Source organism: Miniopterus schreibersii (assembly GCF_964146895.1).
Source record: "Miniopterus schreibersii genome assembly, chromosome: 5".
Lineage (NCBI taxonomy): Eukaryota > Metazoa > Chordata > Mammalia > Chiroptera > Miniopteridae > Miniopterus > Miniopterus schreibersii.
This window is the reverse complement of record NC_138106.1, coordinates 6,104,890-6,124,608: the sequence shown is the minus strand read 5'-3', so window position 1 is coordinate 6,124,608 and position 19,719 is coordinate 6,104,890. Positions and strand designations below refer to the sequence as shown.

Below are 19,719 nucleotides of genomic sequence, written 5' to 3'. Positions count from 1 at the left end.
TCAGACCGTGTGCAGCGAAGGCCTGAGCGGGGAGCCGGGTGCAGCCAGGGAGAGTCCTGTGAATACCTGGGATGGAACATTCCAGAAGAGGAAAGAGGAGGTGCACAGGCCCTGCGATGGGCTACTCTTGCAACTTTGGACCCCTGTGTCCCTAGGTCCTGAGACCCCTGTGTCCCTAGGTCCTGAGTCTCTCTGGGTCAGAGCTGCAGACAGGGCTCTGGTCCAGGAAATGGGCTTTCATTTACGTGACAGGTGGGTCCAAGGCTATGCGACTGGTGCACATGCCCTACCTGGTCTGCTCTGTTCTACGAGCCCATTTTCCACATGCTAACACTGAGCCCTAGGCAGGCAAATTCCTGTCTCAGGGTCTCCCCTCTGCCTGGAAGGCTCTGGCCTCAACTTCTTGAGGCTTTTCCATCATTCGGTCTCAGCTGGACCAGCTCTATGCAGACGCCCTGCTGGGACACGGTCCCCCACTTCTCAGTTCTGTTTTTCCCAGGCACCTTTCTCTGGGTCCTGCACCTTCCTTGCTCCCTTCACCTTGATTTAAAAACACTGCCCTGTGTCCCAGTCCCTCAGGATGCCCAGAGCTAGTCCAGTGAGCCATCTGAGCTAAGGTGTTATGGCTGACAGGGGTGTGACACATGGAGACAAGAGGGTAGGCAGGTGGGGAGGGAGAGGGCACAGGCGTGGAGGGAGGGCAGGCTTTACCCAATCATTCTCTGGGCTGGCGCCAGCTCCCTCCGATGGCTGGGAGGCTGCATCCTGCCTGGACGTGCTGGCTAACAGTGCTCAGCCCCGAGCGCCAGGCCATTTGGTTACCCCAGGGGTCCTGCCGCATGTGAGCCAGTGCAGAGCGCTGGGGAGTCATAACCATGTGGGCGGCTGATGGCACTACCCTGCTACTCTGTTGTCGCTCATCAGCCTCTTCCCTGGAGCCCTCCCTCGGACCCACAGCTTCTCCTGCCAGTTCTGAGGACTCTTCCTTACTCTGGAACTGTCAACCGATTCAGCATCTCTCTTTGTGTGTGTGTGTGTGTGCGCGTGTGTGTGGTTAAATCGTTTTCGATTGTTCTCACCCACTAAGGTCTGCATATGTCCACTGGTGCAGGTTGTCAGAGACGCCCATGAGCAAATAAAACAATTGTAGATATAAAAAAATCCAAGATAGATATGTAGTGCTTAAAAAAGATTAACAATTAAATTATTAGTTGTGTGGTTAACAGAAATGAACAACCTTTGATAAAACAGTCCCGATGGGGACTCAATAGGGAAGGGCACATAATAGGACTACAGCCACAGTTATTTAATAATTATTCACCTTACTAACTATAGATAAGAGGTTTCTTATAGACCCTAAGAAAATGAAAGAGTCGTAAAGATAAGCAGTCTCAGAGCCCAAATGAGGCCATTACTCAGAAAGAAGATAAATCTTGAGAGATCAAGGACAGGACCTGTGTGAAAGGAGACAGCACTTCCCTCAGGGCTAATCTTTACAGCATCTTGGTGCTAATTTTTATGAGGACAATGATAGAAGGCAGATTCTGGGAACTAGTTGCAACAAGTAGTGTTTAGACTTTTCTTTTTCCCCTCACCCTCTAACCCTATTGAAATTGCTAGCTTGAGAGGAGACGTTAGGGTGGTTTTTTCCAAGGTACTGGGCCTGTCGCCCTCTCTGATCACCGGCCATCAGAATAATAAAACGCGCCGCAAAGATTCAACCTTGTCTCTACTTTTTTGACTCTTGGCAGCGGGCAGCGGACCCCTTGCTCTGGTTTCAGAAGAGGAAGAGCTTTTGTTTGTTTCCAAATGGCCGCCCTGGTGAAACTTGGCCTCGTGTAGAGATTTACCTCCGGTCGCCTTCAACTCGCTTTTTACGAACGAGGTAAATTACATTATTCTTTGTGATGGCAGCTGCCACCTTGCTCGTGGCCCTTGCTTTGTAAACTGATATCCAAATTCGAGGATCCTTGAACTCTCCTGGAGCATCTGGGTGATTTCCATTCCTACGGCTGCTCCCAACTGCTATCTTTGGTTGTCGATCTTGGTTTGGGTCAAGGTGTCATTTTCTCTTAGTGCCTCTACCAGGTCCAGGATCCCAGCTGCAGCTACAGAACTGGATTCTATGTTTAGACTTTTCAGGGTCTTGCTTACTTTCAGCATATGTGCAGAAGCGATTGCCACAGGGTCATCGCTGGGGGTGGCAGCTGGGCTGAACTTCCTTTCACGAGTGTTGGTCTCCAAAGTGTTGGAAATTTCTTCAGGGTTGGGATTGGACTGTTCTTAATATTGTCGACATTGACTTCTTGAGGCTGGGATCTGTGGCTTCTGCGTTCGTGGGGTTGGGTGGTTGCTCAAAGAGAGGCCTGACCTTCTTGCCTTTGACCACACTTCTCACAGGCCCTTAGTGTGGGATGTTCTTCACCGGCTCTGGATTATTTAGAGCAAAATGTGTGCTCCAAGAACAGCTGCGCGGTCACGGAATTCAGCGTTGCTGGCACCGGCCAGGGCTTCTTCCAGCTCGGCCAAGTGTCACTGTTTCTTCTTTATGAGTTTCTGCGGGTTCTTTGGGGATAAAAGCTCTCCCTCTTTTCCACAGTAAAGGGCACAAAGTCTTCCTGCCTTTGTATCCCTAAGTCTCCCTCCAGGTGCAAGACAAAGGAGGTGCTAGCGGTTGAAGGGCAGGTGGCTGCTTTCTGTGTCCGGCCTTTCGGTTGGAACGGTCGGAACCCAGCCACGGGCAGGGCACTCTCAGGATCTAGGTCATTGGGAACACTGTCCAAGGCTTTCAGTTCCTCTTTTAGAGTTTGCCAAGAAGCTCATCTTCAACAATGTTCTTGTATTTCTCCAACTCTTCTTGAAAAGGGAGTGCCGTGGTTTCTTACACGTCTTTCTCATGGGCCATGCACATTTAAATGGTCCAGTTTCCCGAGACTTCAGAGTACCGCTGGTGCGCCCATCCCAGAGCCGGCAGTGGGAGCCGTCAGTCTGTCCGTCCCTAGATAGCAGGGCCAGGAGGCAGCGGGGGCCATGAGCAGGGGCAGTGCCCTGGCAGGGCGACTGCCCAGATTCTGCATCTTTTACGCTTTGGCACTTCACTGCCCTAAATAATCGAGGGGTTTTCTTCACCTCTCCCCCACATTAGCTTCATCTTTGCCCAGGAGGGATCACCAGCTGGCCACAGGAGCTAAGGCTTGGCATTGCTCTGAAGCTATTGGAGATTATAGAGATTAAGGAAAAATCGGATTCATTTGGCCTGGGGTAGGGCCTGAGCACCGAGGATTTTCAAAATTTTCCAGGCAGGGTTGACATCCGCTAAATCAGATGATCAATCATATGTTCCCGACTTAAAAAACACACATGTGTATTTTTGTATATAAGTATACGTATATTTTTCCTGCCAGAGAAAGCTGGGCTCCTGCTGGCACCATCTCATCTATCTCACTACTCATCATGGCTCTTTTTTTTGTTTGTCTATAAGAATTTTTATGACAAAATAATAAGGAAATGCAAGAAAAACAAGTTTCATGCCCATGCTCGATGAAAGTAAACACAGCGCCCTAAGTAAAATATTAACTAAGTGAATATGTCGCTATAGGACTCATGCCTCTAAAATTCTCCGTGCCTCAGTTTCACGTGCGAAACGGGAATTGGAAGACTAGTACCTACTTGGTTCTGCCGTCCTCTGGATGAAACAGCCCCCACGACTAATTCCCTCACCTGACCTGACCCACTGCTCCTAACCAAACCGTTTCCGAAAGGGGGTAGGGCGTCCTCTCTGGAGGCCTCTGGGGTTTGGGGAGCACAGGCCTGTGCTGCCTTCGGATTCCAGAGTTTGAAAGTTAACTCTGCACCCTTCCCCCGGGGGGCCGGAGGTGAGCTCCAAGAATCGGCCTCGGGGCCGTGCGCAAATGCCCCCGCGGAGCCTCGGGTGCCGGGGGAAGATGTTCACCCCTGGAGGCCGCGGAGGCGGCGCATTGCGGGCGGTTCCCGTCGCCCCCGGGGCGCGCAGAGCCCCAGACCTGCGGCTTCTCGGGGCCCCGCGCCCGGGGTGGGAGGGGAGACGGAGCACCCCTCCCGCACTGCGCAGGGCCGGGCGCGTCGCCTCCGCGTCCCCGCCCCCGCGCCGCAGCCTCTGGCCCGTGCGATCCCCTGCGCGCGTCGCTGCGCGCTCCTCCCACCCGAGTGCTGCGCGCGGGTGTAAGCGGCGCCCCACCGACCCAGCTCCGCCCGGGACCGCCCGGCGCTGGGGGTCCCCGGGGGGCTCTGAGCTCAGGGCGGCTGCAGCCCGGCTGGACCGCGGACAGACTGCGGGGCGCACGGTGAGGGCCGGGGATGGGGGCGCGCGGGCGCGGGGCCAAAGGAGGTGCGGGCGCCGGGGGACGCGGGAGGTGGGGGCGAGAAGGGCGCGGGGCCTCGGGGGTCGGGCAGGAGTGGGGGGCGGGGAGCGCCGGGGTCCCGGGGAGGTGCGGGCGCGGGGATTCGGGCGCGGATGGGGGGCCCGCGGTGGCCTGGCCCTGTGCGCTCGACCGCCCAGCGCTTCCGAGGACCCTGCACTGCGGGCTTGTGGCCCGTTTCTCTTTCTTTCTTTCGTTTTAAAAAAAATATGTCTGTATTGATTTCGGAGAGAAGAAAGGAGAGGGAGAGAGAAACATCAAGGATGAGAGAGTCACCGATCCGCTGCGTCCTGCGCGCTCCCCACTGGGGATGAGCCGCCACCGGGCCTGTGCCCTGATCCTGTGCCCCGACCAGGAATCCTCCTGTGACCTCCTGGATCCCAGGTCGGTGCTCACCCGCTGAGCCCCGCCCCGCCGGGCCTTTCATTTTTCTTTTTATATGAAGGAAAATAAGACGGTTGCAGACCAAATTTCATCAAACTTGGTTTACCAGTGTATTAATATTTTTCATTTACTTTTTTATTCCCTGTGTGTTTGAGAACATTCTGGCTGTACTCAGCAAATTTCAGTTAAACACCAAAGTGTTGTCAAGTGTGCACCTGAGGTCCTCAGAACCTCTGGGCATTTTCCCAGCCCCAGCGCTGTCTCCTCCCCCCCCCCCCTTTTCTATGAGTTTGGCCTTTTTTTTTTGGAATCCACGTGTAAGTGATATCATGGTACTTGTCGTTGTATGCATGGCTCATTTCACTTGGCGTGACGCCCTCCTGCTCATCCATGCTGTGGCAATCGTCAAGGTTTCCTTCTTTAAGGCTGCGTAATATTCCATTGTAGATACACACATTTTCTTCATCTGTCTATTCATCCATTCACGGACACTTACGTGGTTTCTATACCTTGGCTGTTGTGAATAATGCTTCAGTGAACATCTCTTAGAGATGTTTTCATTTTCTTTGAATTACATACCCAGAAGTGGGGTTGCCAGATCGTACGGTAGTTCTGTTTTTAATTTTTTGAGGAGTCTCTATACTGTTTTCTGTAATGGCTGCACCAGTTTACATTCCCATCAGCAGCGCACAAGGGCTCCCTTTTCTCCACCTCTTCTCCAGCAGGCTCTCTTGTCTTTTTGATAGTAAACATCCTAGCAGGTGGGCAGCGATATATCCTTGTGGATTTATTTGCATTTCCCTGATGATTAGTGCTATTGAGCGGCTGTTGGCAGTTTGCCTATGTTCTTTGGCAAAATGTCTATTCAAGTCCTCCCATTTTTAATTGGATTATTTATATATCTTTTTCATTGATACCGATGCATTCACTTATGAAGTGTTACCCCATCACACCGCACAGGAGGAAGTTGTGTTGCTCTGTGGGCACAGTGCAAACATGAGATTAGGAAATTAACATCTCCCAGTTAGAATGAATTACCCAACCTGAAAAAAACAACCAGCTCCTCAGCACTCTGCACTGACAGTTCCCTGCGGAGTGTGGGAGTTGTGTGTATGTGGGGGGTGACAGGCAATCTGGTGAAGTGACATCTCTTCACTAATGTGTGGCAGTAAGTAGGGTTTGACTTGGTGGAGAGGACCGGAAGGGAGTCTCTTTGGGTCACTCCTGGATGCAGTGAGGTGCCTTCAGATTTTGTAATCAACATTTTTGGCAACATCTGTACAAATTGCGTGCGTGTGTATTCCCGGTCAATGTTGCATCTAATTTTTTTTTAAAAATCCTGTTTCTGTTTCACTTGTTTTGTTTAGGTGTCTGACCCTTGGGGATAAATACAGCTTCCAGTAACAGAAAACCCTTTTCAAACCTGCGGTAATCAGATGCTGTGAAGTTATTTCTCACTCTTTGTATTGGCATGGCAAACTTAAAAAATTGCCTTTTGTTTACATATGACCGTCACCTCCCATTCTGCATCTCCCTCATCTGCTATTTCTGCCCTTGTTTCATGAGACAGAGGAGAAGTTAATGAAGAGAGATCGGGGAAGGGCCGTGTGCCGGTGCGTGCTGCGGGTGGGGAAGGGCTGCTCGCACAGGGTTTCGCAGGTGGGAAATCCCTACTCGCTTTGGTGGGAAAATGCGTGTTGATTCTGCCCATCCTTACAAGTAATAAAACACTTCAGTTAAGTCATATAATCTTGCATCTGCCCACCTTCCATGGCTTTTCTTCTTAAACAGGTACATGTAATACGCAGATTGTTTCAAAGGGAGAACACTTGATACCTCCCCTTTGGCGAAATAAGTCTGAGAAAGACAAACACTGGATAATCTCCCTTATTTGTGGACTCTTAACGAGACAAAAACAAAACTGAACTCACAGATACAGAGAATAGGTTGGTGGTTGCCAGAGGCAGGGGTTGGGGGGCGGGGTGGGCAACATGGGTGAAGGGGGTCAAAAGATACAAACTTCCAGCTATAAGATAAATTACTCCTGGCATGTAGCACAGTGTGGTGAAAAAATATATCTGTCTTCCTTCTAAGGAATGGCTGCGTATCTGTTAAGGCCTGTTTTCTGTCTCATTTTTTCCTTCTTGTTTTTTCAAAATTAAAAATTTTTTTCAATTACAGTTTACATTCAGTATTTTGCATTGGTTTCAGGTGTACAGTATAGTGGTTAGATAGCCATAAACTTCTGTTTTCAAGGCAGTTTATCTTATATAGGCCCTTTGTTAGGTAAGTTAAAAAATAATTAAGCTCTGATAGTGCAGCAAGGATCTCAATGTGAGGTCCATCGACGTTTTATCTCCTGGAAGTGCAACTCAGAGTGTAAAAGACCTTTGACTGAGCTGCCACCTCAGCAAATTCGCAAGGACAGTGTTTCCTTTGCAAAGGTCTTTCCAGACATGGGGCACCTGTTCTTGTGTAGAGTTTCTAAGTAGGTGCTTTGACTAAACCAGGCCCACCATTCACGTCTGATTTTATGAGATTTGCATCTGGCCCAGCTTCCTTGTACGGGTGACAACCTCCGTCCTTTCATCAGAGGACAGGGGCTCGCAGCCCTCCTTCCTCAGTCAGCCGCTAGATGACTGCAGACTCGGGCCAGCTCGGCCCAATCCTGGGCGGGTTCGAGGCTTCCATACCTCCTTCCTGGGCATGGAGTTGCCCTTGGGCTCCGAGCCAGGCACCCGTGTCCCCGGGGAACCCTTTGCCTCCCCAGGATGCTTGTCCTTTTGACCGGGCTTCTGATCAAATTTCTACTTGGTTTTCTGCCAGGACTGCATCCTGGTTCCAATGGCCTTGAAACCTGCTTGGTCTTTGTCAGCCCCTCTCCCCAGCTGCCTGGGGAGAAATGTGTGTTCAGGTCCTTTGCCCATTTTTAAAAATCAGGTGGTTGGTTTTCTGTCGTTGATGAACCCCTGCTTGCTAACAGATAAGATACTGTCATGAACGTTAGTTCTGGGAAAGATGCTGGCTGGCATGGATTTCTTTTCGGCTTTCTTCTTTCGGTCATAGTACTCCATTAGTCATCACTTATTGACGTCCTGGTTTGTCCTGTTCTCAGGCTTGACCGAACCCTCCATTTCTTCCCACCCCTTCCCACATCCCTTTTTTTATGCAACAAATATTTACTGAGTACCTGCCCACTTGCTCCAAGTGGGACGCTGGGCTAGACCCTGAGGATACATAAATGAACACCAGTCCATTGACCACAAGGAGCTCATAGTCTAGTTGGGGAGTCAGCTTCAAGAAAGTAAAATGCAAAGTCAGCACTCCAGTAGATGTTACAATGTGCTTGGGAGTCTAGGGAAGAGGGGAGCAGTCAATTCTGGGGAAGACAATTCAGAAGCCTACATAGTAGTAGTGATGTCTGAGCAGGGTTCTAAGGGATACATAGGAGTTCTCCAGCAGCCATAGCCCATGTTTCGGATCCTGTCTCTTTAGCTGTTGTTCCTTGTATAGAAAGTTTTATTTAAGCCAGTCACCCCCTTTAAGATTACTGTCTTTATCTTCCTAAAGGACTGTCATTTGCTCTCTGATTTTAGCCACAATCACCCCATTGAAGCTGCCCTTTGGAAGCCTGACTGCTGCTGGCTCCACAGTTTTCTGTAGGATTCACACTGATGAAGGCCCTTCCTTCTTTAGGTTCTTCTGGTTCCTGGGGCACTCCTCTGTGACACTGAGGGACGGGGGTGGTGAGCAGTGGGGTTTAGGACTGTGGACCCCAGAGTGCCTTTCCCAGGCTGTAGATGCTGGCTTCGATTACTCACTCACTCTAGGACCCCGGCTAGTGATTTCACTCCGCGGGGTCTACTCAATAAAAGAGAACATTAGCATCCAGCTCATGGACACGTGGTGAAAACACAGGTGTAATCAAATGAAAAGTGCTTAGCGCAGTAGCTGGAACACAGGAAGCGATAGTCTTAGCTACTATTGGGACGTTAATCTGGTTTTTCTCTTAAGTATCCAGTTAATCCCTTTTTGCCCCCATTTCCCACCCCTCCTGACTCATGTTTTCTAAATTCCGTTCCTTGCTCTTCTTCATTGTTCTGTTCCTAGGTGTTGTCTCGCTGTGGTAGTTGAAATGTCTCTGTTTATGCAGGCAGATTCTAACCAGTTTAGCAGGAAGCTTTTTTTTTTTTTTTAGCATGCAACTATGTTGTAAGGACATATTTTTTGGAGGACATTTTGACCCTTGTCAAGTCACTCCACATCACCTGCCCTCTCACGAGGTCCTGGCATGTCAGTTCCACTTAAAATTTGGAAGAATTTGACCTTTCAGCAATTTCTAGAAATTGCATTATTTTGAAGATCGAATCACAGGTGTCACCTGCACAGCGGACCTAATGGGACCAAGTCAAGTGATTGTATCCTGAGCATATGTCAGAGGGGATTGTAGGGCCTTACGAATCAAACAGACTATCATCACGGAAGTCTTAGGAAAGATTGACTATTGCCTGAGAGCTTACTAGTTCCTGGGTACCATGAAGTACTTATTTGACTCACAAAAACTTTAGGAGGTAGTTACCATTATTTTCTCATTTAAAAAGTTTTACACTCTTCTTATATAGAGGAAACTGTCTTTAGACGGTAAGTCTGCCCACAGTCTCATAACTAACAAGTGTCAGACTTAAACTCTGACCCAGTTCCCTTGGGTTCCAAACACAGAACTCTTAACATCTTGATGATCTTCTATTTGTAGCATTTCCCATGTCCAGTTCTCATTTTATTGTTTTCTGCTCACTTTCTGTATTTATGTTAGAGCTTAGTCCATTTTTAAGAAAGGGCATGTGCTTTTACCAGTAATATTTTGTTTTAGTGTTTAAATAAATTTAATCCTGCATTTAGTTTTATTACTCCTACTTTCTATAATTTTTGTTTGTTTCCAAAATTCTTTGAGGGCTTAGTTTTTTTCCTTTTCTTTAACAATGAAAATACTGAAGACTATGCATTTGCCTCTAAAAGCAGCTTTGAACACATCCTGAAAAGTTATATCTAGTGTTCTCACCTGTTTTGTTTTATAGGTTCTCCGTTATTGCATATTTAACTTCTCCTTTGACCTTATAGTTAATTTTCTTTATTTCTAAGTGGTTGAGATTTTTGATGGTCTTGATCAAAGTTAGTGTTAATTCCTAGTTTTATTGCTGTACAGCCAGGATGATGGCTTACTGTTTTCCCCTTAAGTCTGTAGACAGTTACCCTGCTATTCAGAAGTACCTGCAGTTAGAATAATGGAAATGCTGGTTTAAAATGAAAATGATGAGCATTTGAAAATGGTGCTTAGAAGTCACTTACTTTAGTCTAACTTTGTGTCCTTATTTCTCCAATTGACATGTTTTGCTCTTTTTATTGTTAAAATATGATATTCTCAGTAAAATTCTTAGGGCACGTTGACAGCTTTGGTTTTTATAGGAAAATGGTCCCAGCTTGCTCTGTAACAACCGGCACTCAAAGCCAGATACCAGTGGAAAAATGAAGAGGTGTCATTAAGTGAGATAGTGGGACTTTCTAACAAACCCACCTGTGTTTAACAATGTTAATGAGCTTTTAAGAAGTGTCATATTTTCACTGTGAATCACTTCATATTAAAATCTGTGGTTTTCCTGCCAACGTTATCTTTAGTGAAAGCTGTGTACTTTTAAGTCAGATTTGGAGTGAAGTGAATGTGAGCGAGCTGGAAGCAGATTCCACAGTAAACCCGAATGTTGGACAGGAAATTTTCTGAGCATCTGTTTCTTAGTTCTGTTAATACTCCCTGTGGCAGTCTTAGCCACACTCTCCGACGTTCCATGACAGTGTCTCATTCAGCGACTACTTGGGCATTGGTGACCTAGGTCAGTGAAATTTCTCTCTCACACGTTTCTGGCTTGCTCCATGGACTCATGGTGACTGTGCTGGGTTTTCAAGTGAGAAACAGTGAAAGACACAGGAGGTGACTGGCCTTTGACTAGGAGGAGATGATGTTTGCATGCTAGCATTTTCTTTTTCTGTTCCAGGGAAGGTGGTTTCCGCAGATTCACTGGAAAGCTGTGATTGCCTAGAGGTGGCCAGAGGAGAGAACTCAGTCCCCGGGAGGTATGATGGGCAGAAATATCCAAGGAAGGATGGGACACAGCTGAATGGAAATAGCCCCCCCCCAGCTGTTTTCGGATCTTTAATGTAACTGTTTGTCTGCTCTTTGATAACTGTTCCTGCGTGTAGAGTTTTCTCCAAACAGAAAAAGAAATCTAGTGTGAAAAAATTATGTGGGAAAAAATTTCTCTTTCCAACTGTTCATAGTGAGAGGAGGAAGCATGCGTGACAGAGCTACGTGCAACGTCCCTGCGAGCAGGGTTCCCTCTAATACTGCTCTGTGCTTGTCACTGAACAAAGCACACAGAAGTTACATTGCAGATACTCAGGTAAAACATGCTCTGAGTGATTTCACTCATTGATTCGCTAGTAAGTGTGTAAGTGCCCTGGGGCTGCCATAACAAAGTAGCACAGACCGAATGGCTTAATTGCCTCTCACGTGCACCTCGGTCGGGGCCAGGGATTGAACCTGCAACACAGGTACGTTCCCTTGACCAGGAATCGAACCTGCTACCCTTTGGTGCTCAAGCCGACACTCTTTTATCGCTGAGCAACACTGGCCAGGGCCATAAATTGCTTTTAGTTAAAAAGTTTTCATTTCAGACCATCCTTTGTGGTTACTTTAGGTGTCTGAGTTTGGAAGGCCTCCATGCAGTCCTCCCCTGAGCTTGTCAGGTTTAGGATGTGGCCCCTTTCCATCCACAATGCCATTTTTGCCACCCACACCCATGGAGGGATGCAGTCAGGGGAAGAAATCTCATTTTGACACATCAGCATAAAGCTGATGAATACTCTATTGAGATCCTTTCTTAAGACCTCCCCTAAAATTCCTGCCTTTAGAGAGACCAAGGCCCAGCATGGGCTCTCTCAGGAGCATGCCCACCCTCTCCCCCCATTTCTTTCTCAGGCGTGCTTTTTCTCTCTAAGTCCTAAGGGTCCCCATGAGACTTGCAACTAAGGGAGCAATGGACAGTGGTGGCTTGTCCTGGGATAACTGCCTGAACCTGTCTCCAAGACCTCTTTTTTCTGAGTTTTCAGTGAGTCAGCAGCATCCCCGTCGTGGCTCACCCCCCGCCACTGTGACTTTTACTTCCCATTGAGCCAAAGCAGCCCCCTTGTAGGCTCTCCTGTTGCTTTTTCTGTGCTAAGCCCTTCCTTGTTTCACTGTCCCCAGCTTTAATAAACACGCTCTCAAAATCACCTGGACTCGTGAAATCTTTCCTGCGTGAAGTCAAGAACCCACACGCTACAGGCTGGCCTGAGGAAGAGCCGCTTGGCGCCCGGTTCCTGCCTGGTAACAATCTGGGTAAGAATGTTCGCAGCCAGCACAATATTTATGCACAGATGGCTTTTTGAAATTTATTTCTAGGGTGTCATATAGAAATTTTCTTAAGAAGACTGCAAAGATTTTTACTCAGTTCCTTCCTTCTAGTTGCTAATTCCCCTCTGTACCGTTTTACTCTGCCTCATATTTGTGAATGAAGATCTAAGTTGAGCAGTCTTGGAAGCTGGAGTGAAGCCTCTTGACAACTGTAGGTCAGTGTTTAAGAAAAAGGGCGCCTTAACCCTCCCCCATCAGCGGGTTTCTTGGCCGAGTGTCACGGCCTCCACATTTTGTTCAGGGACTGCTTCAGGCCAGGCCAAGTGGTCTTGAACTCGGAGGGCAGAAGTCATGAGGTTTTGCTCTACTTCTTCTGTTAGAAAACCAACTCAGAGTGCATTCTCTAGCCACGTGTCGTCAGCAGAATCTCCCGCTTCCTGGCAGACAACAGCAAGTAATGACAGGCCGGAGGCTGCTATGTATAGGAAAAAATGACAGGCCTAAGGAAGCAGCTCATCCCCTCGAGGGAGAAAGCAACACCTGTCCCAGGAGCCCCCACTGTGAACTCAGAACGTTCTACCTGGCGTCCTGCAGTAAAATAGCCCACAGTCCAAAAGACATTCTAGCAGAAGATAAACGGTGATAATTGCAATTAACAACGGCAGTCTCAAGAGTGGCCTGCCTGCGGGAACCACACACACGATGTGTGGATTCAGCTTTTTGCTAGTTTGTAGGTTTTTGTGGTCGCCTCCTGCGGGTCTGGGAGAGAGCTGCGGGTGATGAAACCCGCGGAGAGGGAGCTTTCCCACGATTAGGAGGAGCATGTGGGGCGCAATCTCTGTGCCATGGAGAGCGAAGGGTGTGTGAGTCGGGAGGGTCTGCGAGGTTTGGCTGCTCCTGAGAGTCACTTCTGCTGTGTTGACAAACCTGTGCATTTGAAGTTTGTGCCTGGCCAGCTGTGCTTTGTCCTTGCGAATGCCCTGCTTTCTGCACGAAGGTGGTCTCCCGTCCTCTTGGCGTGCCTGTGTCCTGGGGCCAGCAGGCAGATGCTGGCAGGAGCGCCACGCGTGAACCCTAGTTCCCCGTCTTTCTCTGCACAGCTGCTTGTCCCCTTCCCGCCGGGCAGCCTGCCTTATGCTTCCAAACGCCGCCAACAATGCCCACGCGTGGCCGCTGAAAACCCGCCGGCCTCCGCGGGAGCAGCGGGTGGAACCAGACATTGCGATATTGCTCCCTCTTCCATTGACATAAACCAGGCTGCTTCTTCTGAGAAATAAGGGAAGTCTTAGGAAATGTACATAAAGCAGAAATCCCAAATGCACCGAAAAATCTCTCCGGAGAGTTTCATCCCGAGGCTCTACCCTGCGAAGCAAGCCTTTGGCTCCCCGCGGGGGGAGCGCGCAGTTGTGCGGAACCGCCTTTCGGCTTCTGGAGACGGGGGCCTCTCCTGGTCCACCCAGGACTTTCCCGTGGGTGGCTGTGTGCCGAATACTGCGCCGGCAGACACTGCAGTGTCGAAAAGGCAGAAAATGCTCTGTCCTTCGGGCGTTAGTGACCGGGGGAAAGGTGGACAGTAGTCCAAGGTTCGTACACAGAAATGATAAAATCCGATCCCACTAATGAAATTGAGAAAATGCCACATGGTGGGCGTCCTGAGTGATAAATAGGGGACGTGACGGAGGGGTAAGCTGGAGGCACGAGCTCAGGCGGGCAGGAAGGAAAGACCGGGTATTTCAGGGGGCAGAGAGGGGACCAGTGTGGCCTGAGGGTGGAGGCGCGGGCCGGCCAGCAGCACAGGGACGGCAGGCAGGGCCTGATTGTAAGGGGCGTGGAGGATCGTGGATCGGTCAGTTGTCATCTTGAAGACTGACTGGACCCGTTTGTCAGGCAGTGACGTTTAAGCCTTAGCGTTGACACACATGAACTTCCCATGGCCTCTGGTTCAGGGAGCTTCGTGTAAATCTCAGCTGAGCAGATCGTTTCCGGGGTGACCGCGCCGCCTTGTCGGGCGCTTCTCTCCCCCGCGGCGTGTCCCGGGCTTTGCGCCCCGAATCCCCTCCACTCCCTCTTCACTGAGGCCAGTTGCTGCAAAGCTGGATCCGCGTTCGTCCTGACGTCTGCTGACGCCTGCGTGGAAGTCGCCGTCAGGCGTGGTGCTATCTGCTGTCCTCTCTGTGCCACCTGTCTTTGATGATCCAGGTCTGCTTTGGTACCAGTTCCAGTCACTGGAAACGCATCATGGCCCTTGCCTCTGAGAATCTGTCTTTGAAACTGACACATTTCTTCCCAACTGCCTCCATCTGGGACTGAAAAGACGGACAGGAAACCCTTGCCAGCTCCCATCGACTGTTCCCCCATAGCTCCAATCTCTCCTTGTCCTGCTCTGTCTAGAGTATCTAGCTGGGCTGCTCTGTCACCTATCATCACTGCTTTCCGTAGGAATCCTTGATGGTTGGATCATAATCCATCACAAAATAGGACTGGGTGAACCGGATGGTGAGCTCTGTCTTGCCCACACTGACCACCATGAGCTGGCCATGGCATGGGGACACTTTGGAGCCCAGCCGGGCCACACCGAGCTGCCTGCCCTAGGCCAGACCCCGGATACGTGTGCAGCCTGCAGGCTGCGGGCAAGTGGCTGGGCAGGGGTCTCAGGTGCTTGTGACAGTGCAGTGCCCAGGCTGGCAGAGTCCTGCACCAGGATCCAAGAAGCGGGGTGACCGCAGGGGCCAGGGGCGCAGTGGCCGAAGGGCGCGCTAGTCCACACGTCTTGGCAGTCTCTCATTCTTTTATGGCGTGTTTTTGTGTCCTGTTTAAAAATAATTGCCTAGTCCAAGACCAGAAAGCTCTTCTTCCCAGAGCTTTAGTGATGTGCCTTTCACTGTCGGATCTGAAATGCACCTGAATTTGTGTAGGCCTACTTCCGGCCTCTCAGTTCCGCTCCATTGGTCTATTTTTCTATCGTGCCGGTTTTCTGACATAGTTAGAAGGCACATCAGCTTATTTCTCTAGCATTCGTAGAAGACTTGTGTTTGTCCAGGACACCAGCCTGCTTGGGGAGTCGTCTGGGTTCAAACCGAATTGTATGGCGTGGTGGTTCTGCGCCCTCACCCATTCCTTTTCCTGTGGAGAAACCCTCGATGGGATGCGCTCTGCAGGTTCTCACTCCCGCTGTCTTCCTTAGATGGGTGGCTCTTCATGATCCGGCACCTCTCCTCTGTGCTTCCTGAAGAATCCCTGTGTCCCCTCAACAACCTAAGTACCGAGACAGGCAGCTCAGAAGCGGGAGGGGCTCCCAGCAGGCATAGGGAGGATTCTCCAGACTGACGGACCCAGGAGAGAGGTCCTCCTCATCGGCCCCCTTAAACTTAACTTTCCAGACCACGGTCTTTGGCTTTCTAGCCCCTGGGCATGTGGACTCTGAACCCTTTGTCTCCAGGGCCTCTAACCTTAGGTCAGAGGTCCCGCCCACCTGGCCTGGGGAGGGACCCTCCACAGGACTGCAAGGCAGTTAGGACATTGACTTTCAGGTTCCCTTGAAGGCTCTTGCTTTGTGCTATTGCTTGTTTCACTGTAATTCAGATGTGCCCGGTGTCTAACCAGTGCACAGGCCTCTGGGGTGTAAGGAGGGGCATAGCCATGCCCCCCACCCCGGCACTCCAGCCCCGAAGGGGCACAGTGACCCCAGCCTGGAGCTGTGATGCCTGCAGAGGAGCCTGTGGAGGGTGGGAGGCAGGGGAGAAGGGGAAAAGGTGCCTGCCACCTTCTGGCTTGCCTTGATCTATAATTCATGCGCAGTGCTTATCTACTCCAGTTCCGAGGCTCTGTGTGTGTATCTATAAGGCTCACAGGTTAGAAGAGCAAAGCCTAGAATGGGGCATTTGCTAAGGAAACTGCTGATCCCTTACCGGCTGGCTGGCGGGGCCTCACAGCCTGGTACGGGTGTGTTTGGAGGGTGGGACCTCCATAGCAGAGATAGTGTGTGTTTGTGGCTCTGCCCCAGGTAAGGCTGAGCTGCGTTATGCTCAGGGCTCCTGCCTCCCAGCTGGCCTGTGGGGGGCGGAACCAGGGCACACACTTCCCTTCCTAGTTACCTGCTCCTCAGGCTTTGTCAGTGCCAGGTGCCCTCCCCAAATTCACCTCCAGTGGAAGGTTGGGGCTGGGTCCTTGTAGCTCACAATATAGACTCAATCAAAGATGCAAATGCTTTGTAAGTGGGTTTGTGAGGTGTAACTTCTGGAGAGTCACTGTTGGCAGGAAGAATGTTCCAACCGTACATGAAAAAACGATGCCAGGGAGCTTTGGCTGGTTGGGCCCCTGCCACTTGCTCTGCCTCCTGGGTGCTGTTTGGCGTCCAGCGAGAGACTGGTGCAGACAGTGAGCTGAGCATCCACCCCTGGGGACAGACCCTTGGGAAGGATCCTGAGAAAAGGTGCTCTGGGGGCACAGGAACTTCAGGTTTGCTATTGAGGCAGCCCATTGCTGACGAGCAGATGTGCCTGAGACAGGAAGCAGAACAGAGAAATATCTTTCTCTTGCATTGGGTTTTCATGTTTCTCTCTAAAGTATATTGTGGAGGGAAATGCATCCCTACCCTGGCAAAATAAGCTACATATCCTAGACCTGCAAATAAATAATCTCACAAAGGAAGAAAGAAGGAAATAGAATTCTCACCATCCTGCAAGCACCAGCTGAGACTCACCCTCACCTCTGGCAGTGATTTCTCCGAAGGTGGTGGGGGCCCCAGCTGGAGGGGAGCTCCTCGGGGGGCTGAGAAGAACAGGAACTGGACCACGTCGGCCTCCAGAGAGTCAGCTACTTCTGAAAAGCTCCATCATTGTTCCATTTCTTTTCTGAATGTACTTGAGTATATTTGGAACATAGTTTTGACTGAATAAGATTTTGAGATCCTCTTTTGACATCAAAATCACCAGCCCTTTCTCCATTTCACTCAGTAAGTTTCTTTTCTTTCTGGCACCTCTGTCCTCTGACCTAGGATGACATTTTGAAGACACGGACACTGAGTTGAGAATTGATGGGTTTCTTCCCTGTGTTAAGCTCTTTGAGCATCAGCCACACTGTCGAGAAGGTAGATACCAACATGAGAAATTGGACTGTAACCGACTGACATCTCTTTGCAGAGCTCTGGGTGCCGTTCTAATCCCTCAGTCCAGAAAAGATGCTCGGATACTTGCGTGATGTTACTATTGCCCACGGGTGAACAATGTGGTGAAATGTGTCTCCATTGTACCCATTTTACAGATGGGGAAAGTGAGGCTGGGGTTCCTCCAAGGTTACGTAGGCAGGTGGTGGGGCAACACTGTAGCAAACACTGGGCACAGCAGATGGTGAAGAGCTGCCCATGAGGCACGAGCGATTTGAATGACGCTGCTCTTTGTGTTTTTTCCTTATGTGATTCCTGAGAAAGAGGGTCATCATTTTCAGTAAACTAACCAAGCCAGAACGTGAGAGTGCAGAAGGGCCTATGCTGACAACGGTTTGGAACGCATTTCCTCTTGGAATCTACCCTGTGGCTTAGCTTTCAAACCAGAGGCTCGTCTTACCCAGGAAAACGTGAGTTTATTTTTTTTTCTTAATGTTCTGATGTTAACATGGATCATCCTGGATTTGTCGAGAACAAACAGATGGATGGGCAGAAGATGACAGAATCACACAGGTGACTTTAAAAAGTAACCTAAAACGGTAAAATAACAACTACCACTCGTAGGGGTGGAATTTCAAGGTAGCTGTGCAAATCAGCTAACCCGTCCTTTTCTTTCTGAGAGAGAAAATGGTGCTGAATTCCACCAGAGAAGAAGGCAGAGGTCCACGCGTGTAGATCGGGGGCAGGTGGTCTGCAGGCTCTGGCTGGACTCTCGGCGGAGTCGGAGAAGGCAGAGCTGGCAGGAGCCAGTGAGAGATGGGGTTGCGCAGCCCTCTAGACAGGAAACCCGAGACTCCCACGGCGCGGTGCCGGCCTTGGCGCCGGGCCCAGTGTCCTCTCCCTGGGGTCCTGATCATCCAGCGCCGAGCCACCCACCCAGGCAGTCGCCTGCGCCGCGCTGTGGAACCGCGGCCTCTGCTCTGTGCAGCGGGTTCCAGAGCTTCCGAGACACGGCGCGGTCCCCGCCCAGCCTCCCGGGTAGGGCTAACTGCCCCCCTCCTTTTGAGGTCTGAACGTTTGGTTTTGTTGCTTTCAGATGGCCCCCGTGAAGACGAGATGGATATATTTTTCCCTCGTGGTTCTGGGAGCCCTTTGCTTGTATTTCAGCATGCACGACCTGTCTATTTTTAAAGGAGAGCCATTTATCTTCAAGAAAGAATACGGGAGGTTCCTCCAGCTCCCGGACGTAGACTGCGGGCACAGCCCCCCGTTCCTTGTCCTGCTGGTGACCTCCTCGCACGAGCAGCTGTTCGCTCGCACCGCCATCCGGAAAACGTGGGGCAAAGAGAAGGTCGTGAGAGGAAAACGGATAAAAACGTTCTTCCTCCTGGGAACCACCCCCAGCGAGGGCGCGTCGCGAGCGGTGGCCCAGGAAAGCCAGCGACACCGCGACATCATCCAGAAGGACTTCGTGGACGTGTACTTGAACCTGACTCTGAAGACCATGATGGGGTTCGAGTGGGTCCACCACTTCTGTCCCCAGGCGGCTTTCGTGATGAAAACGGACTCCGACATGTTCGTCAACGTCTACTACCTGGTGGAGCTGCTGCTGAAGAAAAACCGGACAAGCCGCTTCTTCACCGGCTTCTTGAAAATGAACGAGCTTCCCATCCGGGAGAAGCGCAACAAGTGGTTCGTGAGCAGGTACGAGTACCCGTGGGACAAGTACCCGCCCTTCTGCTCGGGCACCGCCTACGTGTTCTCGGGCGACGTGGCGAGCCAGGTGTACAACGTGTCCGAGGCCGTCCCCTTCATCAAGCTGGAGGACGTCTTCGTGGGGCTGTGCCTGGCGCGGCTGAGGATCGGCCTGGAGGAGCTGCACTCCGAGCAGACCTTCTTCCCCGCCGGCCTGAGCTTCTCCACCTGCCGCTTTAAGAAGATCGTCGCCTGCCACTTCATCCAGCCCCAGAAGATGCTGAGCTACTGGAAGGCCCTGGAAAGTTCGCTGGGAGAGGAGTGTCCGGCGGAGTGAGGGGAGCCCAGCGGGCGGTGGTGTTGTTGAAGGATCTTCCCATGGCATCGCTGAGAACCGTCGAGGGGGAGGGAGGGAGGGAGGGAGGGAGGGAGGGGAGGAAGGAGAGGGAAGGGGAGGAAGGTGGGGACGGTGACATCCGGTAGCTTTGCAGATCTCAAGCAGAACCCAGGCTCCAGTGAAACCGCTGATGGATTTCGTGCCAGTGCCCCGAGCAGTGATAGAGCCGGCCTCCTGCCATCCCCACCATTGCGCTGGGTGTTGCACGCACGCCTTTCTCCCATTTCAGCGGCCAGCATCCGTGTGAGGTGGGGGTGCCGTCATTTCCATTTACACGGGGAACCAGCAGCTTCGGGAG

At 50.8% G+C, this 19,719-nt stretch overlaps 1 protein-coding gene and 1 pseudogene across 2 annotated transcripts; one reads left to right on the top strand and one right to left on the bottom strand.

Annotated features, from left to right (window-relative positions):
* Positions 1 to 1,846: 1,846 nt before the first annotated feature.
* Positions 1,847 to 5,173, bottom strand: LOC308557930 (tropomodulin-2 pseudogene; annotated as a pseudogene). Its single transcript has 3 exons — positions 5,118 to 5,173; positions 2,946 to 2,998; positions 1,847 to 2,880 (listed from the first exon to the last, which is right to left on the bottom strand). The product of its transcript is annotated as a tropomodulin-2 pseudogene (transcript).
* A 12,555-nt stretch (positions 5,174 to 17,728) lies between these two features.
* B3GALT5 (beta-1,3-galactosyltransferase 5) lies at positions 17,729 to 19,361 on the top strand (the record flags this gene model as incomplete). The annotated part of the gene is made up of 2 exons (XM_081138043.1): positions 17,729 to 17,799; positions 18,426 to 19,361. The coding sequence occupies exon 2, from the start codon at positions 18,426 to 18,428 to the stop codon at positions 19,359 to 19,361; it is 936 nt and encodes a 311-aa protein (XP_080994169.1). The 5' UTR covers positions 17,729 to 17,799.
* Positions 19,362 to 19,719: the final 358 nt, after the last annotated feature.